Here is a 22,416-nt window from a genome sequence, read left to right as displayed (position 1 = left end):
CATGCGGATATAACGTCCTCTTAAGTGGGTATTGTTGGTGTCACAACTAAATCTTTGAATTTAGTTTTATATGCATATAATTGCAATCAGTTTTAAATTTTTTTTCACCCTTATTATTTTTTAACTGGTATTTTTTGTTTTACAATATACCACATAGGTAGTTTAGTTTCAAGTTTTAACCACTAAATTCTTAAAGTATTTCTTATGCAGCAACTTGTTAAAAAGTAACATTGCTTATATTGCATTTAATATTTCATAAAATATTTTAATACATTAAAAATACTGAATAAGTTGAAGATATTATGTATAATAATTGACATATTATATCCAGATAAATATTAAATGTCCAATTCTTAAATTCACAATTTAAAATTTTTAAAAACCAAATGTTTGATAATATTTTTATAGGTCACAGAGAGAAAGTTTTTTGTCACTAAGAACATAATATGACATATTAATTTCATTATTTGTTATATATCACTATAGGTCAGTTTATTGGTATAAAAATTATTATTATTTTATACTTGTATTAAAATATATATTGAAGACATCTTATGTGTACCTACCTAATGATATATAAATTATAATAAAGTCTCCTAATAACAAATAAAGTATCTATTATTTATTTAGGTAAAAACATAGATACTTTATGCATAGGTATATAAATCTTACCATTTGTTAAAAAGTTGTTATAAGATTTATATCTATTTGAAGTTAAAATATTATCACAAATTCAATCTGCTCTGTCAAGAGTAGAGAAAAAAAGGGCAAACATTTTGTATCTTAAATTTTTTGTTTTATCTGTATTCCTTACTGTAAATATTTAAAATTACTTCTATACTTTAATAACTTTAAATCTACTATTCTCAATAACAGGTTTGTACCTATTTAGTATTTACCTACATAATTAACTGGACAATTTTCTAAGAAACGGTTTTTATTTAATTTGATCAGATATCTTTTCAAACCTAAAAGTTATGATTATCAATATAAATATGTCTTGCCATCCTTTATAATGTTTTATTTTTACAGATAGTTCTAATGTGGAAGAGCTAGTTAATAATGTAGTAAATGTTAGGCTAAATACCTTGTAGAAAACTGTTAGACTGGAATATAATTATATACCTATAACTAAAACAGAATAAAATAGCATACAAAGTTTCTATGTTTGGTAAAATCTTATCAACAAATAATTTACATTTTTAACTATCGTGTATTGTAGTACCTATGACCAATCAAATAAATTAGGTTTTGAAATAATAAATCCATATGTCTGTATTTAGAAATATGTGAAAGCCTTCGGAGTGGTCGTTGGATAACAATAGGTGTATAAAAGTACCCTAAGTGGAGTGTATTATTTTATAATATATTTTTTTATTAATTGAATCTAGTTTGTACTCTTTTAGGTATATGAGTAATAAAATATCACTAGATCAGTAGTATGACAAAACATAAATATTTGAATATTTTATGCATCCATAATAATTGCATAATGAATTTAATATGTAATAAATACAAGGCAAGATAAAAATTAAAGTAATCAGAGAAAAAGTGTGAAATATCTGTAGGTATTTAATAATTATGTTCATAATATTATATGTCTCGATATATAAACTTGATATTTGAAAATTCCCCTTCTATTCTTTACATTTTATTTTCAACTACAAATTTAGCCATATTTTACGCATAACCAGATAACACTGTGTAATCTATATATATAAGATATTATACTTAAATTCTAACTTAAGAAGGACTTCTTTATGACCATAAAGTTATTTGACATTTAATGTAAATATTATATAGTTAACACTCGAACAAATAAAATAAATAATATTTGCTACTTTTATTTATGCTAAGTTATTATATTGTTTTTTTATACTTCTTGACAATACTTATTTAAATGGATATACATTGCATAAGTACAGTGTTAAATAGTTGACAATTGTTCATCATTAATAGGTATTCTTATTGAACACAAATTCAATCAATAGAGCCAAATTACAATTCAGGTACTATTCATCTCAAGGCAATATTTTGTCTTCTTTTAAACTATAAAATAATACACATATTTAAACAACATTAAAGCTAATGTCAAACAAAACATAAATACAATTTTTTTAATTTCTGAAGTAAAAAAGTTAAATTTAGTTTAGATTAAATTTATTCTATGAAGGACGAAGTTTTTAATTTCTGAAGATCATCCATCCATACATGTATTTTAATATTTAGCAATTACGTTTATTATTAAATTTCAAAAACGGAATATTTGTTCAGTATTAGTTATATTTAATCTATATTCCAAGTTTAAAATTTCTGAAAACCCATGGATTTTTATTTCATTGTTTTGAATTTTGATAGTAGGTATTTTAATTAAAAAAATTATGTTCAGTGAAATAAACTAATAAAAATCAATAAATTCTATTACTGTATTTGGTGTATTTAATATTAGTTTTATAGGTGTGGTTTATTTTTTAATTATGGTGTGTAATTTATATATTATATAAGCGTTCACATGTTTATATTATTATTAAACATTAAGACGTCTATTTATGTAAACCTTTCAATAACTGAATTTTATATCGCATGGGAAATATATTTACTGTACATTTCATTTTCTTTATGACTTATAAGTATCCCTTGTTTAATTTATATTTATTTTATAAATTCATATAGAATGTTCATAAAAGTTAATTCTTTTCATGCTAAATATAGTTTATGTGAGGCTGTATTTTTATTCACCCCTTATAAAAATAGTCACTACTTCTTATTCTACTTATGAATAATAACAAAGATTTGAATACAATCCAAGAGCAATTATTATAAATAGCATAACCGGAAACTTCATACATCACCTTCCATAATATTTATGTACTTATATATAACAAGGTCGCAACTGTAAAAAGTTTTGTGGGGGGTTCCCAAATTTTTTTAATATGGATACTGGACATATCTTTTTTTAATTTCAAAATATATAAACTCTTGTTCTAACCCCTCCTCAGTTACGGCCTTGATATATAGTAATTTTTGTAACAAACTATCTAACACAATATTATTGTCATTGAGACTTTGAAATTTATTTTAGGCAAAAGAAATTTTGACTAAAGAGTCTAATGTACAAGAAGTAAAATGTCCGGTGACAGTATGCGGGGATGTGCACGGACAGTTCCACGACCTAATGGAACTGTTTCGAATAGGTGGAAAGTCCCCAGATACAAATTACCTGTTCATGGGAGATTATGTTGATCGTGGTTACTATTCTGTCGAAACTGTTACATTATTGGTTGCATTAAAGGTAAGCTAAATTATCAATATTATTTTTCCTCAACAAGTTTTTATTTTGTTTATTAAATATGTTAAGGTACGATACCGTGAAAGAATAACAATTCTTAGAGGTAATCATGAAAGTCGACAGATTACACAAGTGTATGGCTTCTATGACGAATGCTTACGAAAGTATGGTAATGCGAACGTATGGAAGTTTTTTACCGACCTGTTTGACTATCTCCCATTGACTGCACTTGTTGACGAACAGATTTTCTGTCTTCACGGTGGGCTGTCTCCATCCATTGACACGCTAGATCATATTAGAGCATTAGATCGTATGCAAGAAGTCCCTCATGAAGTAATATATTTAATTGATTTTTATGAACTATGATTTTCATCTATTTATTTTATGTATAGGGTCCCATGTGTGATCTATTATGGTCAGACCCTGATGATCGTATTGGTTGGGGTATATCACCTAGAGGGGCCGGTTATACGTTCGGTCAAGATATTTCAGAAACATTCAATCATTCGAATGGTCTGACACTTGTTTCCAGAGCTCATCAACTTGTGATGGAAGGTTATAACTGGTATGTACAACTTGCATATATTTTTGAAAATTATTTGTATTAATTAAAGTTTTTTGTTGGTAGGTGTCATGATCGTAATGTAGTGACAATATTTTCGGCCCCTAATTATTGTTATCGGTGTGGTAACCAAGCAGCTATTATGGAACTAGACGACGGCTTAAAATACTCATTGTGAGTATACTGTTAAAAATTATAAATATAATATAAATTCAGCATTATTTATAATTCATACAATGTTTTCAGTTTGCAATTCGATCCAGCCCCAAGACGCGGCGAACCACACGTCACCCGTAGGACACCAGATTATTTCTTATAAGCTAACAACACCAACTGTGTCTGGTATCAGCCTACTTTACGGTATGATTAAATAATAAATATTTATATACTTATACATATTAATATAAATATATATATATATATCGCCAAGTCTTATCTAAGTAATACAATTTTAATGATAATGTAAGAAAACTAATTAAGAGCAAAAGTTAAACTGTATTTTTGTTCTTTTTTTTTACGCTGGCATTTTTATTATTTTTTATTTATACTTTCAAGTAAACGGACAGGATTAATAAATATCTTTTAAAGAAAAAAATCAAAAATTATTTCAGTTATATATATTATACAATTGTTTTTTTAAATGCTGTGTGGCATTTTTTTTCGACATATTATTGGAGGAAACATTTTACATCTGTATTCCTATCAAATAATTTCATAGAATAATTAAAAATATTTACATTCTAATCTAACGTCATAAAAAATATATATATATGTACGTGTAGTTTTTAACATGATTGTAATCATTTTTCCTGTTGTTTATAAGTTAAGTAAAAAAAAAAATGAAAATCATAGGCAAATATTACAGTTTTAAAATATTTATATTTTAAATTTGCAAGTAATTAATTTGTACTTTACACATAAATTAGAAATCATGTTGTAAAAATTATAATTATTCTAACAAAATGTGTAAGTATAGATTATGAAAATTTTTGAGTTGTATAGTAGGATGAGTATATCTTTTTTTTTCTTGTCTTTGTGAGCAATCGAGATTCGGATTTAACACTCGGGTATAATTGGTCAATGACTTTTTATTTTAATCAAACCATTTCTGTTTCTTCTTAATTTATTATTATTATTATTATTATTATTATTATTATTATTATTTTATAAATGTATTTATTATAATAATTATTATATCCATTGCTAAATCCGAAATTGGTTAGCATTTAAACAGCTTATAATGGGTTGTCAGTATTTTTAATTTCCAATATATTTTTCCCTGTCATAATGATTAATTTACTAGGCCATCAGGTCTTCTTCAATTTGTATATTTCCAAATTCATAAATTATAGTGTAACATTTATCCTGGTGACTTTTTACCTTGTTTTGGACAGAATACATATTCTGTGTCCACTATAGAACCAATATAACATCCAGCACCTCAAAATTGATTCCAGATCGAAAGCATATATATTGCTATGAAATTAATAAGCTAAACAAAGTTGCATCAAGTATATGGAATCTGACATAGAAAGAATTTCACAATATTTTTTATAAAATATGTATATTCATAAGATCATAATTTAAATTACAAACCATATATAACTTACTTTTAATCATAACTTAATGAATAATAACTAAAGGATTTTTTAACAAAGTCGTGATTATATAATTTATATTCTAATTTTATTTGTAATCTAATGAAAATATAGATTTTCTTGTATCATTATTTTCCATAAAGTATAATGGTTCACAATTTAGAATTATTAATTGTACTTGGCAAATTTCCACCAATATAATTTTGGGAGATGGTAAGTGTAAATCTCAAAATATTTGAAATTTGGTATGTATACCTTAAATAGTTTTTATTCAAATAAAATACCTTATCATATAAATTATTAGTTTAAATTTCTACCTGTAACTTTCTTATTTTGGTAATTGATATCTTATAATATTTTAAAAAGTTTAATTTAAAGTGTAAATTGTAGTTTTGTTAAAATGCACTGGACATTGTGTTGACATTTTGTATAGCTGTTAATTATTATTTGAATGTATCACGTTAGTTAGAATTTTGTTATATTTTAATACCAACCAAAATTATAAATCTTGAAGTATTCCAAAAGTCATATTATGTGAGTTGGAATCCTATCCACTTGCTTCTAAAATAATCTCCCATAAATTATATATTAAAATATGAATTTGCATGCACTATAGTTAATGTGTAACAAATAAAATTACCACATTTTAAAAATCAATTTTAGACCCCACCGTTTACAATATGTATACATGTCGTTAATCTTGATCATTATTAATTACTATTTAATTAATTTAAACATACATTTAGGTGCCATTTTTAAAAGTATTATACAACTTATTAATATTGCTTAGGGAAATAAAAACTGATTTTAAAATGTATAATGTTGTCATTGTTACTAAAAGCATTAATCTTGTTTTTTTACTCTGAATTGTATGGTGGAAATAAATTTTTGTTGCATGAACTAGAAATGCACAAAATATAAAAGTTATTCACTGGTAAAAATAAGAAATATTTTTAAATAAAAAAAAATCTAATATATTGTAGATTATGTTAAGATGCAGGGCTAGATGAGCGGGGCCACTTGCATTAGACTCCTCGATTGGGCTCTGTGCTCACACACTTGATAATTCCTAAGTTTTCTTTAAATACAACAATTATTTGACAGTATTAATTAAATGAAATGGAGTATGGAATACTTGTACAGAATAACTATGGTAATAAAAGTGAATAGTCTTCTATATAGTGTACTAAACAAATTGCTATTCGAGAGCAACAACAAGATATCTATATACAATTAATACAATTTTTCAGTTCGTATAAGTAGTACGCCATAGCCAGTGAAAAATTGTAAAAATCAAATTTATATGATCTCAAAACCAAAAAATAAAAGTTGGAGATGTCTAATTATTTATAATATACATACTCGTAATAAATTAAATATTTGTAGTACAAAAACAAGTCATCCCTATTCATACGATATCTCTGTATTTAACAATCAAATTTTTTTTGTTGTTGCACCAAAGTACGCAGTTTTTTCTGAATAATGTGCAATTAAAAATAATTTTGACCAAAGTATGGAGATGTCTTGTTGTTGCTCCGAGATTTTCAAATTAGTTCTTACAATATATTATTGTTACCCACTTGTAAAATGGTTAGGTTAGTTACTGGTAAAGGTAATAAGTAAAAATACTTAACGAATGTTTAAATTTTTTATTGGCCCTGCTAAGAAATGTATGCTCCGCAAATTGTAGGTACGGTCCTATTAAGATGAATCAAATTTTACAAACTATAGAGGAAGAAAGGAAGGAATGCTTGTTAGTTGCCATAGTGATAGACTTCATGAGTGTTATGCATAATAACGCTTTTGTTCAAACATTTTATTAAATACTTATAATAAAATACAGGAATTCCGTTTAAATGTTAATATTGCTACTATTCTTTATTTAATTTAAATACATTTTAAATTTTTAACCTATTTTGTTAGGGTTTGGGTACTTATAATTGTTGTAGGCACACATTTATTATAAATACAATACATAATACTATTAAGAAATTGGTTAATATTTAATAATATGACTTAAAATATATACACAAGCTGTTTGTCATGCAAGTATTGCGTGGCTCAAGTATGTTTACTCAATAATATAATGTGACGTATCTAATTAAGATTAACAAAGGTTAGACTTATAAAAATAATAATATTATATATTAATTGTCTGCGCACATCACAAATTAAGTTAATATAATATTATATATCTTCTGTCGCACTCAACTAATCACTACGGATGACGGCGCCAAACAGTTTGCAAAGATCTGTCGTCGTGGAGGCAGAACGGTACGTAAATATTTTTTATTTTTGTTGTTTGATGCACGCCCGTCCTCCTTCGTCAACAAATACGTAAATCACGTCTCGCGTCTATTCTTATCTAAGCTTTGTAGTGTACAATTAGTTGCTAGGGCGTGGGTGGTAATTGAATGTACCACCGTGGTATAGTTGATTTTTATATTATAGCGATATCCATATTACCTATACATATCATACACATTATATTATTGAATATCCATAATATAATTTATAGTGTTAAAGTATGTGAACTTTTTACCTAAATTCACTGCCCCCCCCCCCCCCAGAAAAGATACAGAAAAATAGACAAACTAAGTAGAGAATCGATGCTTTATTTCGAATATTTATCGACATAGTAAACACCTAGGCAAAAAAAACGTAAAAACAGTACATTCATTACTCTGCTTAGTTCTCAGAATCTAAAATATTAAATAAATAATCAAAACGTATAGTTTTTGAGTAGTAAAAGAAAACTTGTTTGGTTTAGACATATTAGTTCTTACTTCCTAATAAATTAACAAATGTTATTTTGTTTGTAAAATAAATATGATACAAGCTTTTTGATATTGATAAGGTGACATACTATTCAGTTTACTGTAGTACAACCTAATTATTTTTTTAAAATTTTTATGTTTGTTGCGAACTTCTGAAGGAAAATTACTGTGTTACGACTGAACCCAGTCGCCATTTAAAGGGGGATAAAACGGACATTTAAAAATATTGAAAATACTATGCATATTTATTAATAAGCGTTTGAAGTTTAAATCAGAACAAAACGATATTAATCAAAAAAAATATGGTTATTTAGATCTGATATAATTTTTTAAAAAAAGTGGGCAAGTGGGTATCGCTCTGCTGCACAAATGGATGGTGTGAATTCAATGATAGAATGATTGAAAACGATTCTAATCGAAGACTGTCACTCAGTCTATTGCTATCATTGATTATAAATACTAGTATACCTACTATGTATATTTTATGATATTATTGTGCATAAAATAATTTATATATTTTAATTTATAACCTATTTACGTGGAACCTTGTTTTAAATTTGCAATCCTTACTCCTTAGCTATAAAAGTTGAACATTTTATAAATTTTTAACCACAAATTAATTATTAAATTTTGTCGAAATTTGAACTTTAAATGCTTATAAAAAAAAATTGTGATTATGTATTTTTAATATTTTTGAACTGCTGTTGTAACAATATATCAGGAGCCTTGAATTAAATTTTTACGCTTTTTTACCCATCGAATAAAATTTTATTGATAATTATAGAAAAAAAAAACTAAGAAAATTGAAAACTGACAATGTCCGTAAACAGCTCAAAAAGAGTCAAATTATTTTCAAAATTGTATGGTGTATAGAAATTAAAAATATAAACATTCAGCGAAATTTTCAAGTATCTACAGTCATAAGTATTTTAATTACAACAAAATAAGGAAATCGAGTTAATATCAAATGTAAAAATATGAATTTCAAACGCTCATAAAAATTTAATTTGACTTGAAGAAATTTTTCTTTTTGATAAAGGTAGACAAATTTATGAGGAATCTCGCATTACATTTTCAAATCTTAGATAAAAACAAAATTTTTTATGATTTTCTAACTCAAAATAATTGGGAAATTTTCGTCATTTTTACGTATTTTGTCAATATTTGAACTTTAAATGCTTATGAAAAAAATTGTGACAAAATAAATAATAAAAAAAAACACATCATTGTAAAATCAAAACATTCATCGTGTTCCGCTCAGAATCTAAAATTGGAAACTGAAAATTCCGTAAACAGTTCAAAACAAATTAAAATTGTATCGTGTATAGAAAATTCTAATATAAACAACCAGTTAAAATGTCATATATTTACGGTTGTTTGTTTTAGAGTTACACCTAAAACCAAAATCGATTTCGTGAAAAAATCGTTTTTCCCTGTGTTTCGAAAGCTATTGGAAATTTTATATTTACTGGATTGATTTACCATCGAACAAGATAACACAAAAAAAAAACACTTAGTAAAATCATTTCATTCATCTCCGCTGAGAATCTAAAATTGTCCACGGTCTGTAATAGTCACTGTTATGGATGCGTTAAATTTGAATTCAATGATATATAAAGTCAACCTATATTACTAAATTTGTGTATATTTTATGATATTATTGCTGTTAAACACTTATTATTAGGTACTTATGAGTCAATAGTGGGTACTTTTTATAGTAGATAAAATAAATTATTATATAATGGAAGGTTTCTTCCCTCAAGACACTCAAGCCATTACACTTAATTTCATTTAAAAAACATACATTACTATGCTAATTGTACTTCTTTTTTAGTATAGATTGTATAAGTTCTAGATTAAAAATAAAAATAAAATATATAATATACTTTAAAAGTTATAAGTACCCACGAATAATATTTTTAAATTCGGTACAAAAAGCCTTCTTTTGGATTGTATTTTATTGATTTTAGTTTTTTTTTTTTTTAAATGTTAACAAAAAACTATTTGTCGGGTTAAAAAGCTTAAAAATGTATTACAAGGTTCCTCATAAGTTTTTATTGTTGCTATTTAAAAGTATTAATGGTACCTATGCACGATTGTTTTTTATAAGCATTTAAAGTTCAAATTTTGACAAAACCACAGTTAATTTGTATATCTGTTAGCAAAGGCTTGAAAATTCAATATAAGGACTTGTACAGTGTCTTTGGTACAGTGACATATCCGAGGGGGAGCAAAGACCCCTATCGCCGTAGTTTCCTTTTATTATACACTATGTTTGGCCAATTTTGTTTCAAATTGTTGTACTTTCATATGAATTTACGTCTAATAATAATAATAGGGTAAATAGGCAATGGTGGGGGCTTCAGTCCGTTACCCCACCCCCTGTGATCGTGGTACGCCACACAATATTGTTGATATTTTAAAATATAAATTGACAAGTTTAAATAAGTACAATATAGATAGGCAACATAATATACCATATATTTTTAGAAATAGATGCTGGTGCACTTGTCTCCTTAGCATACAAAATATATTGATTTCAAATTGCAGAAAATATCCATTAGTGACCTAGGTATAAACACAATGACAAGGTTTTTTTTCTGGTTTTAGATCGTAGTCTTTTAGGAGCGGTAAGTTTTAGCACAGAATGAGGTATGTATCAAGGAGAATTTCCACACATTAAAATAATTAAAACGCCATGTATAGAGCAAACATTGTAATTTTGTATTTAATTTTCGTAATTTTACTGACACGAGATTTCTTGTATATTATGTCGAAAAAGGATATTTTAATTGTACAATAATAATTACTAGAATATTTTTCATAATTTTAGTTAAAATTGCCTATTTTAAAACCCTTAAATTAAAGGTATGTACAGGCACGTACGCAAAAAAAAATTCTGTGGGGTTCATAGTAGATTAGGAGGAGGGGGTTGAACCTCCAAAATCTCATTCGCTAGAGTTTTTGAATACTGTTTGTTATTACCTACTACAAAAAATGATAAAAATGAAAAAAAAATGAAGAATATTTGACGAGAAATTAATAAAATTAGTTATAAAAATAAAAAAAAAGTTATAATAATGACAATAATATTTATATTTGATAATTCAATATATGTATATATTATGATATTATATTAACATAATGGACAATGGTATGTATAAAATAATCATTTTTAACCACGCCAATGATTAAAATCATTGTCAGTCCTAAGCCTGTAAGTGGGAAGGGAAATGAGTGTTACTTAATCCCTTCAATTGCATGGTATTTTATTTATTGATTTCTAAAAAAAGAAATTGGGACGACTGGACGAGTATTAGGTATATGAGCATTGAGCTATACTTGCTACTTGTGAGTATTTAAAGTTCTGTTGAGTGGATGATGATATCCACCATCATTGTATATAGATACAGCTGTACCAGTAGGGGTAGGTACCCTCAAAAATGTTGGTCTACTGTGTACTACTTATAACGCTGATATACTAGGCCAGTTGCGTACGCAGGGGTAAGGTTCTAGGGTTCTGACCACCTACCCCCCTGAAATTTCTTTTTTCTGCAAAAAAATATTTTTTACCACAATTTTGATACACACAGATGACAGATCAATTATTGTTGGTCATTTTTAATAGATATAAAATAAATTGTTTAATATGATAAAGACAATCATAATTTCAATTTTTTTTTTGGCTGATTTAGAACATTGCTAAACCTAAACGTCTGCCATAATCGATGGTGTATCATCGTCCATCAATTATTGCCACATTTATTACGGGCCGAAGAGGCTTTATAGATGACCAGACACTATAAATGTAGACTTACTTTGAGACTAACTATAATTTATTGTTATATAAAAGCTGTTTAGAAAAAAATGTACATTATTTACTCAGGTAAAACCCTTCGTACGCTACTGAACTATAGGATATAGGTATTTGTCCGAAATTTGATTTTTATAGATCTAAATACTCCAAATAATATTATGCTTCATGAAATTAAAAATAAGTTTGTTGTTATTCAAAAAAATCTTTAAACACTTTAATGGTAAAAAATTTAATTTGTTATGATTCAAAATTGTTTGATTAAAAATATGTTTTCAAAAAATGTTAGGGTTTCTGAAATAATGAGTGTTTCATGTGAAATCTTAAATAGATCACTTCGTATTAAAAAATGACTATAATAATAATTAATAGGTATTAAAATATAGGTAGAAAATATTTTGTTATTAGACATTTATACATTAAGGGCATTTTACATTGTAGCTGTTGTATATTATGTTTACATACTTATATACTATGCATATAGCTTATAGTCATTACATAATATTATATTATTATAATAGCATTATCTATGAATACTATAGTAGCTGGTTATTTATAATACGTACCTATATAACATTATACTATTTTTTATGCGTTACTACTTTCAACTTTGCTTTGTTTATTTAAAAATCAGTTTAGGTTTAGATTATAGAAAATAAATAGCTGCTATACAATTTCACCAAGGGATTTAGGGATTATAATTTGTAGTTGAATTAATCAGTAGGTACCACGATTAAAGATAGTATCTTTAATAATAGATACTATCATTAATCGTGGTAGGTACACTAAAAGTGCCTGGTAAAAGTTCCTGGTACATAAAAACATATTTATCCATGAAACGGTAATTTAACTCTCGTTTATCACAATTATTTTGTACAATAACATTGTTTTTGAACCGACGATTGAACTAAAATATTATAGTGCAACCCGTCTACTAAATGTAATTTGGTAGGTACCTATTCAAAATAATCAAAAACGCAGTTCAGTGGATCGAATTTGCATCAGATACATGTTTTGATTCGCTTCAGACTAGAGTAGATTTTATCAGTTGAAGCTTGTCACACATTCAATTGAAAAGTAATATTTTTAATAATATTTAACATTATGAAATATAGCATATTAGGCATTTAGGCAACATATTATTAATGCATATAGTATGTTACAGTTGGCGCTGTTATTTCCGTCTTCCGTTTAATTATTCGTAATTCAATTTTTCCTTTTAATTTGGATGTATCATTTAATCATGTATATTGCATACTATGCGATTCAACATATTAGGCAGTTAAAGGTTAGTGGGGGTGGCTAGGGGACACGACCCCCTCCAAATCCAGCATTTTGAAGAATTGTATATTGTTAAAAACAAAATTACAAAAATAAACATAAATATAATATCGAAAGTTTTCTGAAAATTTAAATTAAATCTTTATAAATTCATAAGCCGGTATTAACATCATAAAATGTGTCACTGAATACTTGAGAGGTAACAAGGAAGGTAGTGAAGTTACATTTCTGAAATATATATTTTAAACCTTTCATTAAAGGAAGTAAGCAAGTTAGGTACCTACCTATCTAAACATCAAATATGGTATAGCCGTATATAGGCATGGATATAAAAAAAGTGATTCTGTGAATACGTCATGTAGTAATAAGTGCAATAATCACTATTAATAATATTATAATCTATTATTAGCTGAATGTTTTTTTATAGTTCACACTATTCTTGATATATTAATATAATAATAGTAGTTAATAGCTATTAATTATTACAATCTAAATAAACAATAATTAAAAAAAAATTCGATGGGTGGGGCGCGTCATGTCCAAAAAAGGAACTATCTATGAAGAGTAAAATAAGTATATTAGTACAAATTAGATAGCTGGTACCACTTAGTATATATATATATTGATGAAGTCAATAGAAACATAAGAATAAAAAAAGTATGAAGTTTTTTATGGTAGGTATATATTGGTATATGTATATTAAAATATGAACATTAGCTATATTATTTTAAATGTAACCTACCTACTTCTTATTAATACTGATTATGATAACCAGAAACTATGTATTAGATCTTTAATCTTTTTTATCTATGAGTATTAACCATAGACAAAATATAAATATAATTTATTTATATTATGTTTATGTTTATAGTATTAACTATTAATCACAACGAAATGTAAATAGAAATAAATAATAATGGGATACAGAGTAAAAATTGTATTTGTCATAGACTTATAACAAGTATAATATTCCTACCTATTTTAATTCTATCGTATTTGTATTTTGTATATTGTATACTTTAAAAATTTTAATATCAATGCAGGCCCGGATTGAGCCGGCGGGCACTGGGCAAAACCCGGTGGGCCATTAAAAATGCGAAAGATTTGGGCCGGCCTAGACGGACAACACGGTAAGTATTAATCCAATGCTGTATAAATGTGTATGCCATTATGTAGTACAATTGTACGAGTTATTTAATATCAAAAATCAAGATATTTAAATATCCAAAGAAAATGCTACCAATTTTTGTTTTTATACGATACATTAAGGTACCTATGTCGATTTATGGGTAAACGGACATTTGGTCCCCGGTCAATAGGTATAATAGTCAATCTCACTAATCCCAGACAGTATTTTATAATGATAATATTGTAATATTATTATAATAACTTTATACTAATCTTATTCGTTGTTAGAAATTATAATGTTATAATAATATTTTTATACAACAAAAGTTATGTCAATAAGATTGAGACTGGATTATAAACTTTTAAGTATAACACTATACTAGCATTACAGTACTAACTATTTTTAGTAAACTGTAATAAAATATTTCCCTTGATTAATAATAATCTTTTATTACCGACTGACCGATCATCAGTTATTGCTGTACATCCGTCTAGTTTGTACTAGTATACTAATAATGGAAATATAGAATCTTTTAAAACCAGCCACGGAAAAATAAAATTGGGATACCAAAATGTTTTATTTGTTTTTCAAAAACATGTTAAAAAGGGTAAATGTTGAGTGTGTGTTCACAAAAAAGTATGCAACGGTAGTATTACTACCGATAATGATTTAAAGCGTGTAATTAAATCTGAGATACGTAATCATGAAACTAACTAATCCGGGTGTTTTGGAAGCGGAACGAGCCACTTGCAAAATGAAACAAGACGCTCAAGAAAATTTAAATTTACCATCTAGAATTTATGCCAAAAATGTAACGAATTTATCTGAAGAAGGTAGGAAAAAAATACCTATTGAAAATAATTTAAAACGATCTTTACGACGAATTCGTAGTAATAATTACCCAAAGATAAAATCAATAAATGAATTAAACTTGGACAATTCAAAATGGGCCACTACTGGCGGAAAAGATCCACAGCAATTTCTTCTTTATGACAATAAAAATAATAAGAATAGAATTTTAGTTTTTGCTTCACAGCTATGTTTAAAATCTTTATCATTATCAAAACATATATTTATGGATGGCACTTTTGCAACCTGCCCACAAGGTTTCATTCAAGTATAATATGTTATTCATGCTCAAATAGGGAAAAACAGTTTACCGATAGTGTACGTATTACTGCAAAAAAAAAACAAAAGTAACCTATAAAGAAATGCTATTGTTGTTAAAAAAATATTGTTCTTCGATTAAAGTGATTTTGATTGATTTCGAACAAGCTGTGATAAAAGCAATTGAAGATGTATTTGAAAATAAAGTAACAATCCAACTGTCTATGCTATTTTCACTCGAATCAATCTATTTAGAGAAAAGTCCAAGAATTAGGACTAGCCATAAAATACAAAGAAAATAAACAATTCAGACAACCTGTGAAATTAATAAGCGCTTTGGAATTCTTACCAGTGAATATGATTAAAAAAGGTAATAAAATATGAATTATTATTTATTATTACTTTTTATTTTAGGAATGTCTATAATGTATGACACAATTAATTACAATGATGACGTAGACGACATCTTAACTTTTTTTTGATGCTGCGTACGTCAATGGAAATTATAAGGCAACAACTACGGAATTTGAAACCACGTATCTAAAACGCCAACCACCGATTTTTCCACCACATTTATGGAGTGTAATAATGCATCAAAAAAAAAATTGTGCCCCCACTAATAATATATCTGAAGCATTCAACAATAAATTTCTACATATTGTCAGGATTAAACATCCAAGTATATATATTTCTATTGAATCGATTCAAATAATTAATTCTACAACTATGATATCTTTGACAAAGAAGAATGAAAATGTTTTTTTAAATAATTTTTTAAAACCAATAAGCGATAGAGAAAAAAATATTGTATCTGTTTGTAATAGTTTTGACATTAACTTTTCTAAAGATGAACTTTTGAATTATTTGTATTCCTTAAGTCTTGCTGTAAAACATCGATAAACCATCGAGGCTTAATTTTTGCGAGATATTATATTAATTTTGATTAAAAAAGGTTATTTGGTATTTAAGTAGGCATGTATCTATCTTTTGAATTTTTTTTTTGTTCATTTGAATTATATAATATTATGCTACGTTTTAACAATAAATGTCAACATATTGTCAGGATTAAACATCCAAGTATTTATATTTTTATTGAATCGATACAAATAATTGATTCTACAACAATGATATCATTGACAAAGAACAATGAAAAATATGTTTTTTTAAAACCAATAAGTGATAGAGAAAAAAATATTGTATCCGTTAATAAGAACGCTTTATGCTACAAAAATATTTTATATTTAACTTTCAAGTCGGGTACCAATTGCCCGTGTATAAAATTATGAAGGGTGCCAGTTGTCCGCATTCTGCGTCTTTTCACGGGGACCAAATTGTCCGGGGACCGATTGTCCTAAATTCAGATTTATGCAGAACATTAATATTTAATTCATGTTATTTTTCGAAACGTGCGGTCATTTTATGGCCGCGTCGCGGATCAGTGTGGCCACGCATACGTTGAACTCTGATATTGTGTTGTAATGAATAAAATGTTAAAAAATTAATTTTGGCGAAATATAGATTAACAAATGTATTCGTATAGTGAAAATAGAAGAGTTAATAAGAAATGTTTTTTTATAACAATTGTAAATAACATTGAAAATTGAAATACAATAATACGATGAAATGCGATTCATTGATGTGTCATTAATCGTACTACTACCGTGGTTAGTGTTATACAATATACACGCCTGGTAACTGCGGTCACCTAACCCCAAACACGAATGCAAGCCGATCCGCGTCCGCACTCGCTTCACACATCTCTCTTTCCTATGGCCCCGAACTGAACACGTGAACTCCTCCGGTTTTCTCGTTTTTTTTTCTTGCTATTTACAGGTACAACAGATTTGATTCCAACCCTTCGCAATGACTGAGACAATGCAACTCCGCGGTACCCTTCGTGGGCACAACGGTTGGGTTACGCAGATCGCCACCAATCCGATCCACACCGACATGATTCTGTCTTGTTCACGAGGTAAGTGCTGCATCTGCATAACGCCCACCCTTACGCGGCTTACTGTTCGTCACTATCGCACAGTTTTCTCGCCAAGAATTTTGAATCTATTCCCCCAGTTTCTAAGACTGCTAACGCGGACTACGCTCCAGTTGTGTTTTGGGTTCGCGGATGCCTTGTGGCCCGCGGCGGGGCTCCGAACTACTCGAGAACTTTCGGTTTTGTCCGGTTACTAATCCACGACGTTTTTTTTCCACAGACAAGACCCTGATCGTTTGGGACCTGACACGTGACGAACTCAACTACGGAATCCCCAAGAAACGTTTGTACGGACATTCGCACTTCGTCAGCGACGTCGTTCTTTCGTCAGACGGTAACTACGCGCTTTCCGGTTCTTGGGACAAGACTCTCCGTCTGTGGGATTTGGCTGCTGGACGTACCACTCGTCGTTTTGAAGACCACACCAAGGTTCAATATGTCTCAAGCTTTTTTTTTACTTTTTTTTTTTTATTATATATAGAAGCTTTACTGCTTGGTAAGTACTTACACATGTCGGTATATGCTTCGCGGATTGTTCGTTAGGGTCACATTAATTTTTACATCCATTAAACATTTTTTATTTTTCTATTTAGGATGTATTGAGCGTTGCCTTCTCTGCTGACAACCGTCAAATTGTTTCTGGAAGTCGGGACAAGACTATCAAGTTGTGGAATACTTTGGCTGAGTGCAAATACACTATTCAGGTAAGAGATAAGCTAAAAGTGTACTAATTAACTAACTACTCGTATCTCGAAAGGGAATAATTAGTCTGCAGACAGAGTTTTGTCATTGTTACGCATCTCCTACACATTTAACAAATCATGATTAAGTCCCTACCAAAATCACTATAAAGATCATGGCTATAAGCTCAAATATTGCAATTGCTAATAACCTCGTAAATCCTGCTTCTATATCGGCATATATCACGTTGCAAGCGCTAGTGGTTAATATTCTAGCTGTTCTGGTTATTTAATTTAGTTGTCAGTTTAAAAATATCTTATCATAGGTCGTCAAGGCAACCACACTATCTTAAATTGTGATCTTCCACCAACTAGTGTTATTATGTGGTTCACAATGCATAGACAGTGATTTTTCTCTTGAAACAGAGTACTTACTAAACATTGGTTATATCAATAATGTTTTATTATAATATATTTTTTAATTTTGATTAAAATATTTATTAAGTTTTTTTTAATATTTTTCTAGTTCTCTACTATGTTATTTTAACAATATATTTATTGATGTTTAAGGCCAGAAGTACCGTCTACAGTTAAACTTCAATTACGCTTAATCAGCTTATAACAGATATTTAACCGGGCAAATTTGGCCAATTAAACTCGGGTTAACTTTAATCGGAGATTGTACAATTGGCACTAAATTAATTTGGCTTTCTTAATATTTACATTAATGTTCAACTATAGTATGTTAGAATATCTATACTTGATAGTTAATTCCTTGTTATTCTGTGATAACTGCTCGAGTTACAGGTACTATTGATACCTCATATACAAACAACCTCAACAATTGAGTAAATGTTTATTCCATGTTTTCATTGATTGTATAATATTATGTAGAAACGGATTAATTATTATTGTTTTCTATAGAACATGATTGGGTAAATTTTTTCTTCCATAATACAAATCATTAGAATTCCAATTTTTACTTTTTAACATACATAATATGTTTTTGGTCTGGATACAACTTTTTTTTATAACTTACTATGTTTATCGCTGTGGTCGCTATGTTTATTGTCATAAAAACACAAATCAACTGTAAATACATATTAATGATTCCTTAATTTTCCTTGTCGAGAAAAAATTTCTGGTAGCATGCCATGTTTTTTTTATCATATTCTTGCAATCATTCACATTTGATATTGTAAATTAAATGTGTTCATATTCATTAAATTGTTTCGAAAATTATTATTTCAACATTGTAACCAGTTTCATATATTTGCTTATCAGCTCATATGCTTATATGCTTTTATGCAATTAACAATTTTGAGAAATGCTCATAAATTGACTCAAAATTAAAAAATCAATAAAACTAGTGCCCTGAATATTAATCTTACCTGATTCATTCTAATATTAAAAATAATAGTAAATTAGATTCAGATTCTTGTTATTTTAAAATGTTTTGAAGTTGTTTAAATGTTGACCTAAAGAAGACTCATGCAGTGTAGTGTGTCCTCTTAGGTGGTTTGATTCCAACCTAAACATGGTTAGGTTTCCCAAGACTTAATCGCATATATTAGTTAGTGAAATAAGATTCTAAAAATGACTCCTCCATTGTGGGTAGGAGAATCAAAATTAAAGTATATTAAGACTTTTTACTTGGAAAATAGTATTGAATTTCTCTGCGTAGTTTGCATAATCTCGAAATAATTACTTGTAAGCTGTAACATTTATAAATCTGTTTAAATAAAAATGTAATGTTATGAATATTTTGTTCTTACAATAATTGTTATAATAGTTAAAATTTTAAACCATAATCTTGAACTTTATTTATAATTATTGTCAAAACCAGTAAAAAAAGATAACAAAATATTAACATCTATAGTAATACCAACTCCACTTTGCTCTATACCTATATCATTTGATTTGTTTTTAAACAGATAATTATCTTGATTATTATTATATATTTAAAAATCTTCTACTTAGTAATTAATTTTTTACTCTAGGTATATTGTTTGTAATGTTTTAAAAATACTTTTTGTATTAAAATAATCAATGAATTAAATTGGATATTTTGTTTTAGGATGATGGTCACAGCGATTGGGTATCATGTGTACGGTTCTCTCCTAATATCCATAACCCAATTATTGTGAGTGCTGGTTGGGATAAGGTTGTCAAGGTATGGAACTTAACTAACTGCCGCATCAAGACCAACCATTATGGACACACTGGATACCTTAACACTGTTACTGTTTCACCTGATGGTTCACTGTGTGCTTCAGGAGGAAAGGTAATAAAATAAATTTTTGGCTAACAAAAAAAAAAAATATTTCAATATAATTGTATTTTTATAGGATTGCAAAGCTATGTTATGGGATCTTAATGACGGCAAACACTTGCACACACTTGACCATAATGATATCATTGAAGCTTTGTGCTTCAGCCCCAACCGTTACTGGTTGTGTGCTGCTTTTGGACCATCAATCAAAATTTGGGTATGTTGCATTTTTTTGTTTGTTTTTTATCCATATTTTATTAAAATTGTTGGTATTTCAATCCATTACAATTCAGTAGGTATTGTGTTAAATTATTATGTTATTTTTTATTTTTTGTTGTTTAGGATTTGGAAAGCAAAGAAATGGTTGAGGAACTTCGCCCAGAAGTTGTATCTCAATCACAGAACAGCAATACCGAACCACCCAGATGTCTATCACTTGCATGGTCAACTGATGGACAAACATTGTTTGCTGGATACTCAGACAACAACATTAGAGTTTGGCAAGTGTCTGTCAGTGCTCGTTAATGTTACTACAATATATTTTGATATAATATATCGTCAATTTTTATTGTATCTTATGTTTGATAAATTTGTTTTTTTTTTAGAATTGGGTCTAATTAGTTTAATTTATACTCTATTCATGTTAAAAATTGTACTCTGTAGCTGACTTGTGCATATGGGCATATTATTTCTTCATAGCAGGGGTACATATGAGTACTTAGGGAGGAATGACAAATGGAAGGCCTGACTAATGAAAGCCCGATGAATATGGTTTTTATTTGAATAGAGTATAATATACTTTAATTAAATAAAAAAAAATCATCCCTGATTCCTGCCTGAATATTATTGAATCTGTGAACATTTAGCAATAACTACATTTAAATAACTGGGTAGTTTAGTACTTGATTAGACTAGTATGGTAATTTTACTGCTATTTAAAAACATTAATTGGTTACCATTACTATTTGCTATTAGTCTTGTTTTTTTATTAAAATATTAAATCACAATAAAGTTTCAACAATTAATATTACTGTAGGATTATGACTAGGGCTAGGAAAACAAAGCACTAAAAACCTACAATAAAGGAATTAAAAAATTGCCAATAATGCTACAAAAAAAAGCATTTTAACCAAGAAAATGCAACTAAAAAAGACATTTTAAGTTTAACTGAAAAATATTTTTAATATCAAAAAATAATTTATTAAACACATTTTTATATGTTCACACTAAGTAATTCTTAGAACAACTAAGCAAAATTTATAAATATTGAAAAAAATAAATTAAAAACCGTTTTATTAAATGTCGATAAATGTCAACGTATTACGTAACCATTACTCCCCACTCGGTAATCACTGACAAAATCTGAGAATCTATTTTCAGAAATATTTTCCGATAAGGCAATAATATTTCACTACGAAATCATGAAATAAGTATATATAATAACACAATTAAAATAAATTAATAAATAATAATTTAGATAAATATGTACGTAAATGTCCTAAAAATGTTAAATATGCATATAATTAACAAAAAAAAGCTAATAAACTGACAAAAAAGTACCAAAAAAGCATTTATTTACGAATATCATAAGAAAATGCAAACAAAGCAAAATCAAAATTGCATATTTGAACTCTGATGAATGAATCGAATTTTGTTTTTGATTAGCTATGTCCTGTAGTACTATGAAAGAAAATGCAAATGCTACAAAATCCTAGCCCTAATTATGACATAAACATATTATACATACTATATAACATATAAAAATATATTATACAAAAATATCTAAAGACGCACACATCATTGCTTTCGATAATTTATATTTAATATTTGTTTCATAACAATAATAGTAAAATATGTAATAAATTATTGTAAATAACATAATGTATAAGGCAATATTATAGGTAAGAACTTGAAACT

The 22,416-nt window shown here is 27.6% G+C and overlaps 3 protein-coding genes across 7 annotated transcripts in view; all 3 read left to right on the top strand.

Moving 5' to 3' along the window:
- LOC100144917 (protein phosphatase 2 catalytic subunit alpha isoform) overlaps positions 1-15,641 on the top strand; it is a 17,570-nt gene extending 1,929 nt beyond the window's left edge. The window contains exons 2-7 of one of the 4 annotated variants that reach the window (XM_029491017.1): positions 3,083-3,292; positions 3,359-3,622; positions 3,682-3,854; positions 3,918-4,025; positions 4,098-4,211; positions 14,365-15,641. In XM_029491017.1, coding sequence (XP_029346877.1) covers positions 3,083-3,292; positions 3,359-3,622; positions 3,682-3,854; positions 3,918-4,025; positions 4,098-4,170 — 828 coding nt within the window. In that variant the 3' untranslated portion in view covers positions 4,171-4,211; positions 14,365-15,641. Of the gene's footprint in view, positions 1-3,082; positions 3,293-3,358; positions 3,623-3,681; positions 3,855-3,917; positions 4,026-4,097; positions 5,146-5,245; positions 5,747-14,364 lie in introns of those variants that run through there. The other 3 variants (XM_008184752.3, XM_008184751.3, NM_001126172.2) reach the window with 3 other exon arrangements.
- LOC100159713 (mitogen-activated protein kinase kinase kinase 7) overlaps positions 1-22,416 on the top strand; it is a 177,413-nt gene that overhangs the window by 39,118 nt on the left and 115,879 nt on the right. The window lies entirely within an intron of this gene.
- LOC100163081 (guanine nucleotide-binding protein subunit beta-like protein) lies at positions 17,310-21,077 on the top strand. Its single transcript, NM_001293330.1, is given in 6 exon segments — positions 17,310-17,529; positions 17,768-17,976; positions 18,141-18,251; positions 20,305-20,511; positions 20,576-20,716; positions 20,842-21,077. Coding segments are annotated over 6 exon segments (960 nt in total). The 5' UTR covers positions 17,310-17,420; the 3' UTR covers positions 21,025-21,077.

Source organism: Acyrthosiphon pisum, chromosome A3 (assembly GCF_005508785.2).
Source record: "Acyrthosiphon pisum isolate AL4f chromosome A3, pea_aphid_22Mar2018_4r6ur, whole genome shotgun sequence".
NCBI classification, from domain to species: Eukaryota; Metazoa; Arthropoda; class Insecta; order Hemiptera; family Aphididae; genus Acyrthosiphon; species Acyrthosiphon pisum.
This window is presented reverse-complemented; position numbering and strand designations above follow the sequence as displayed.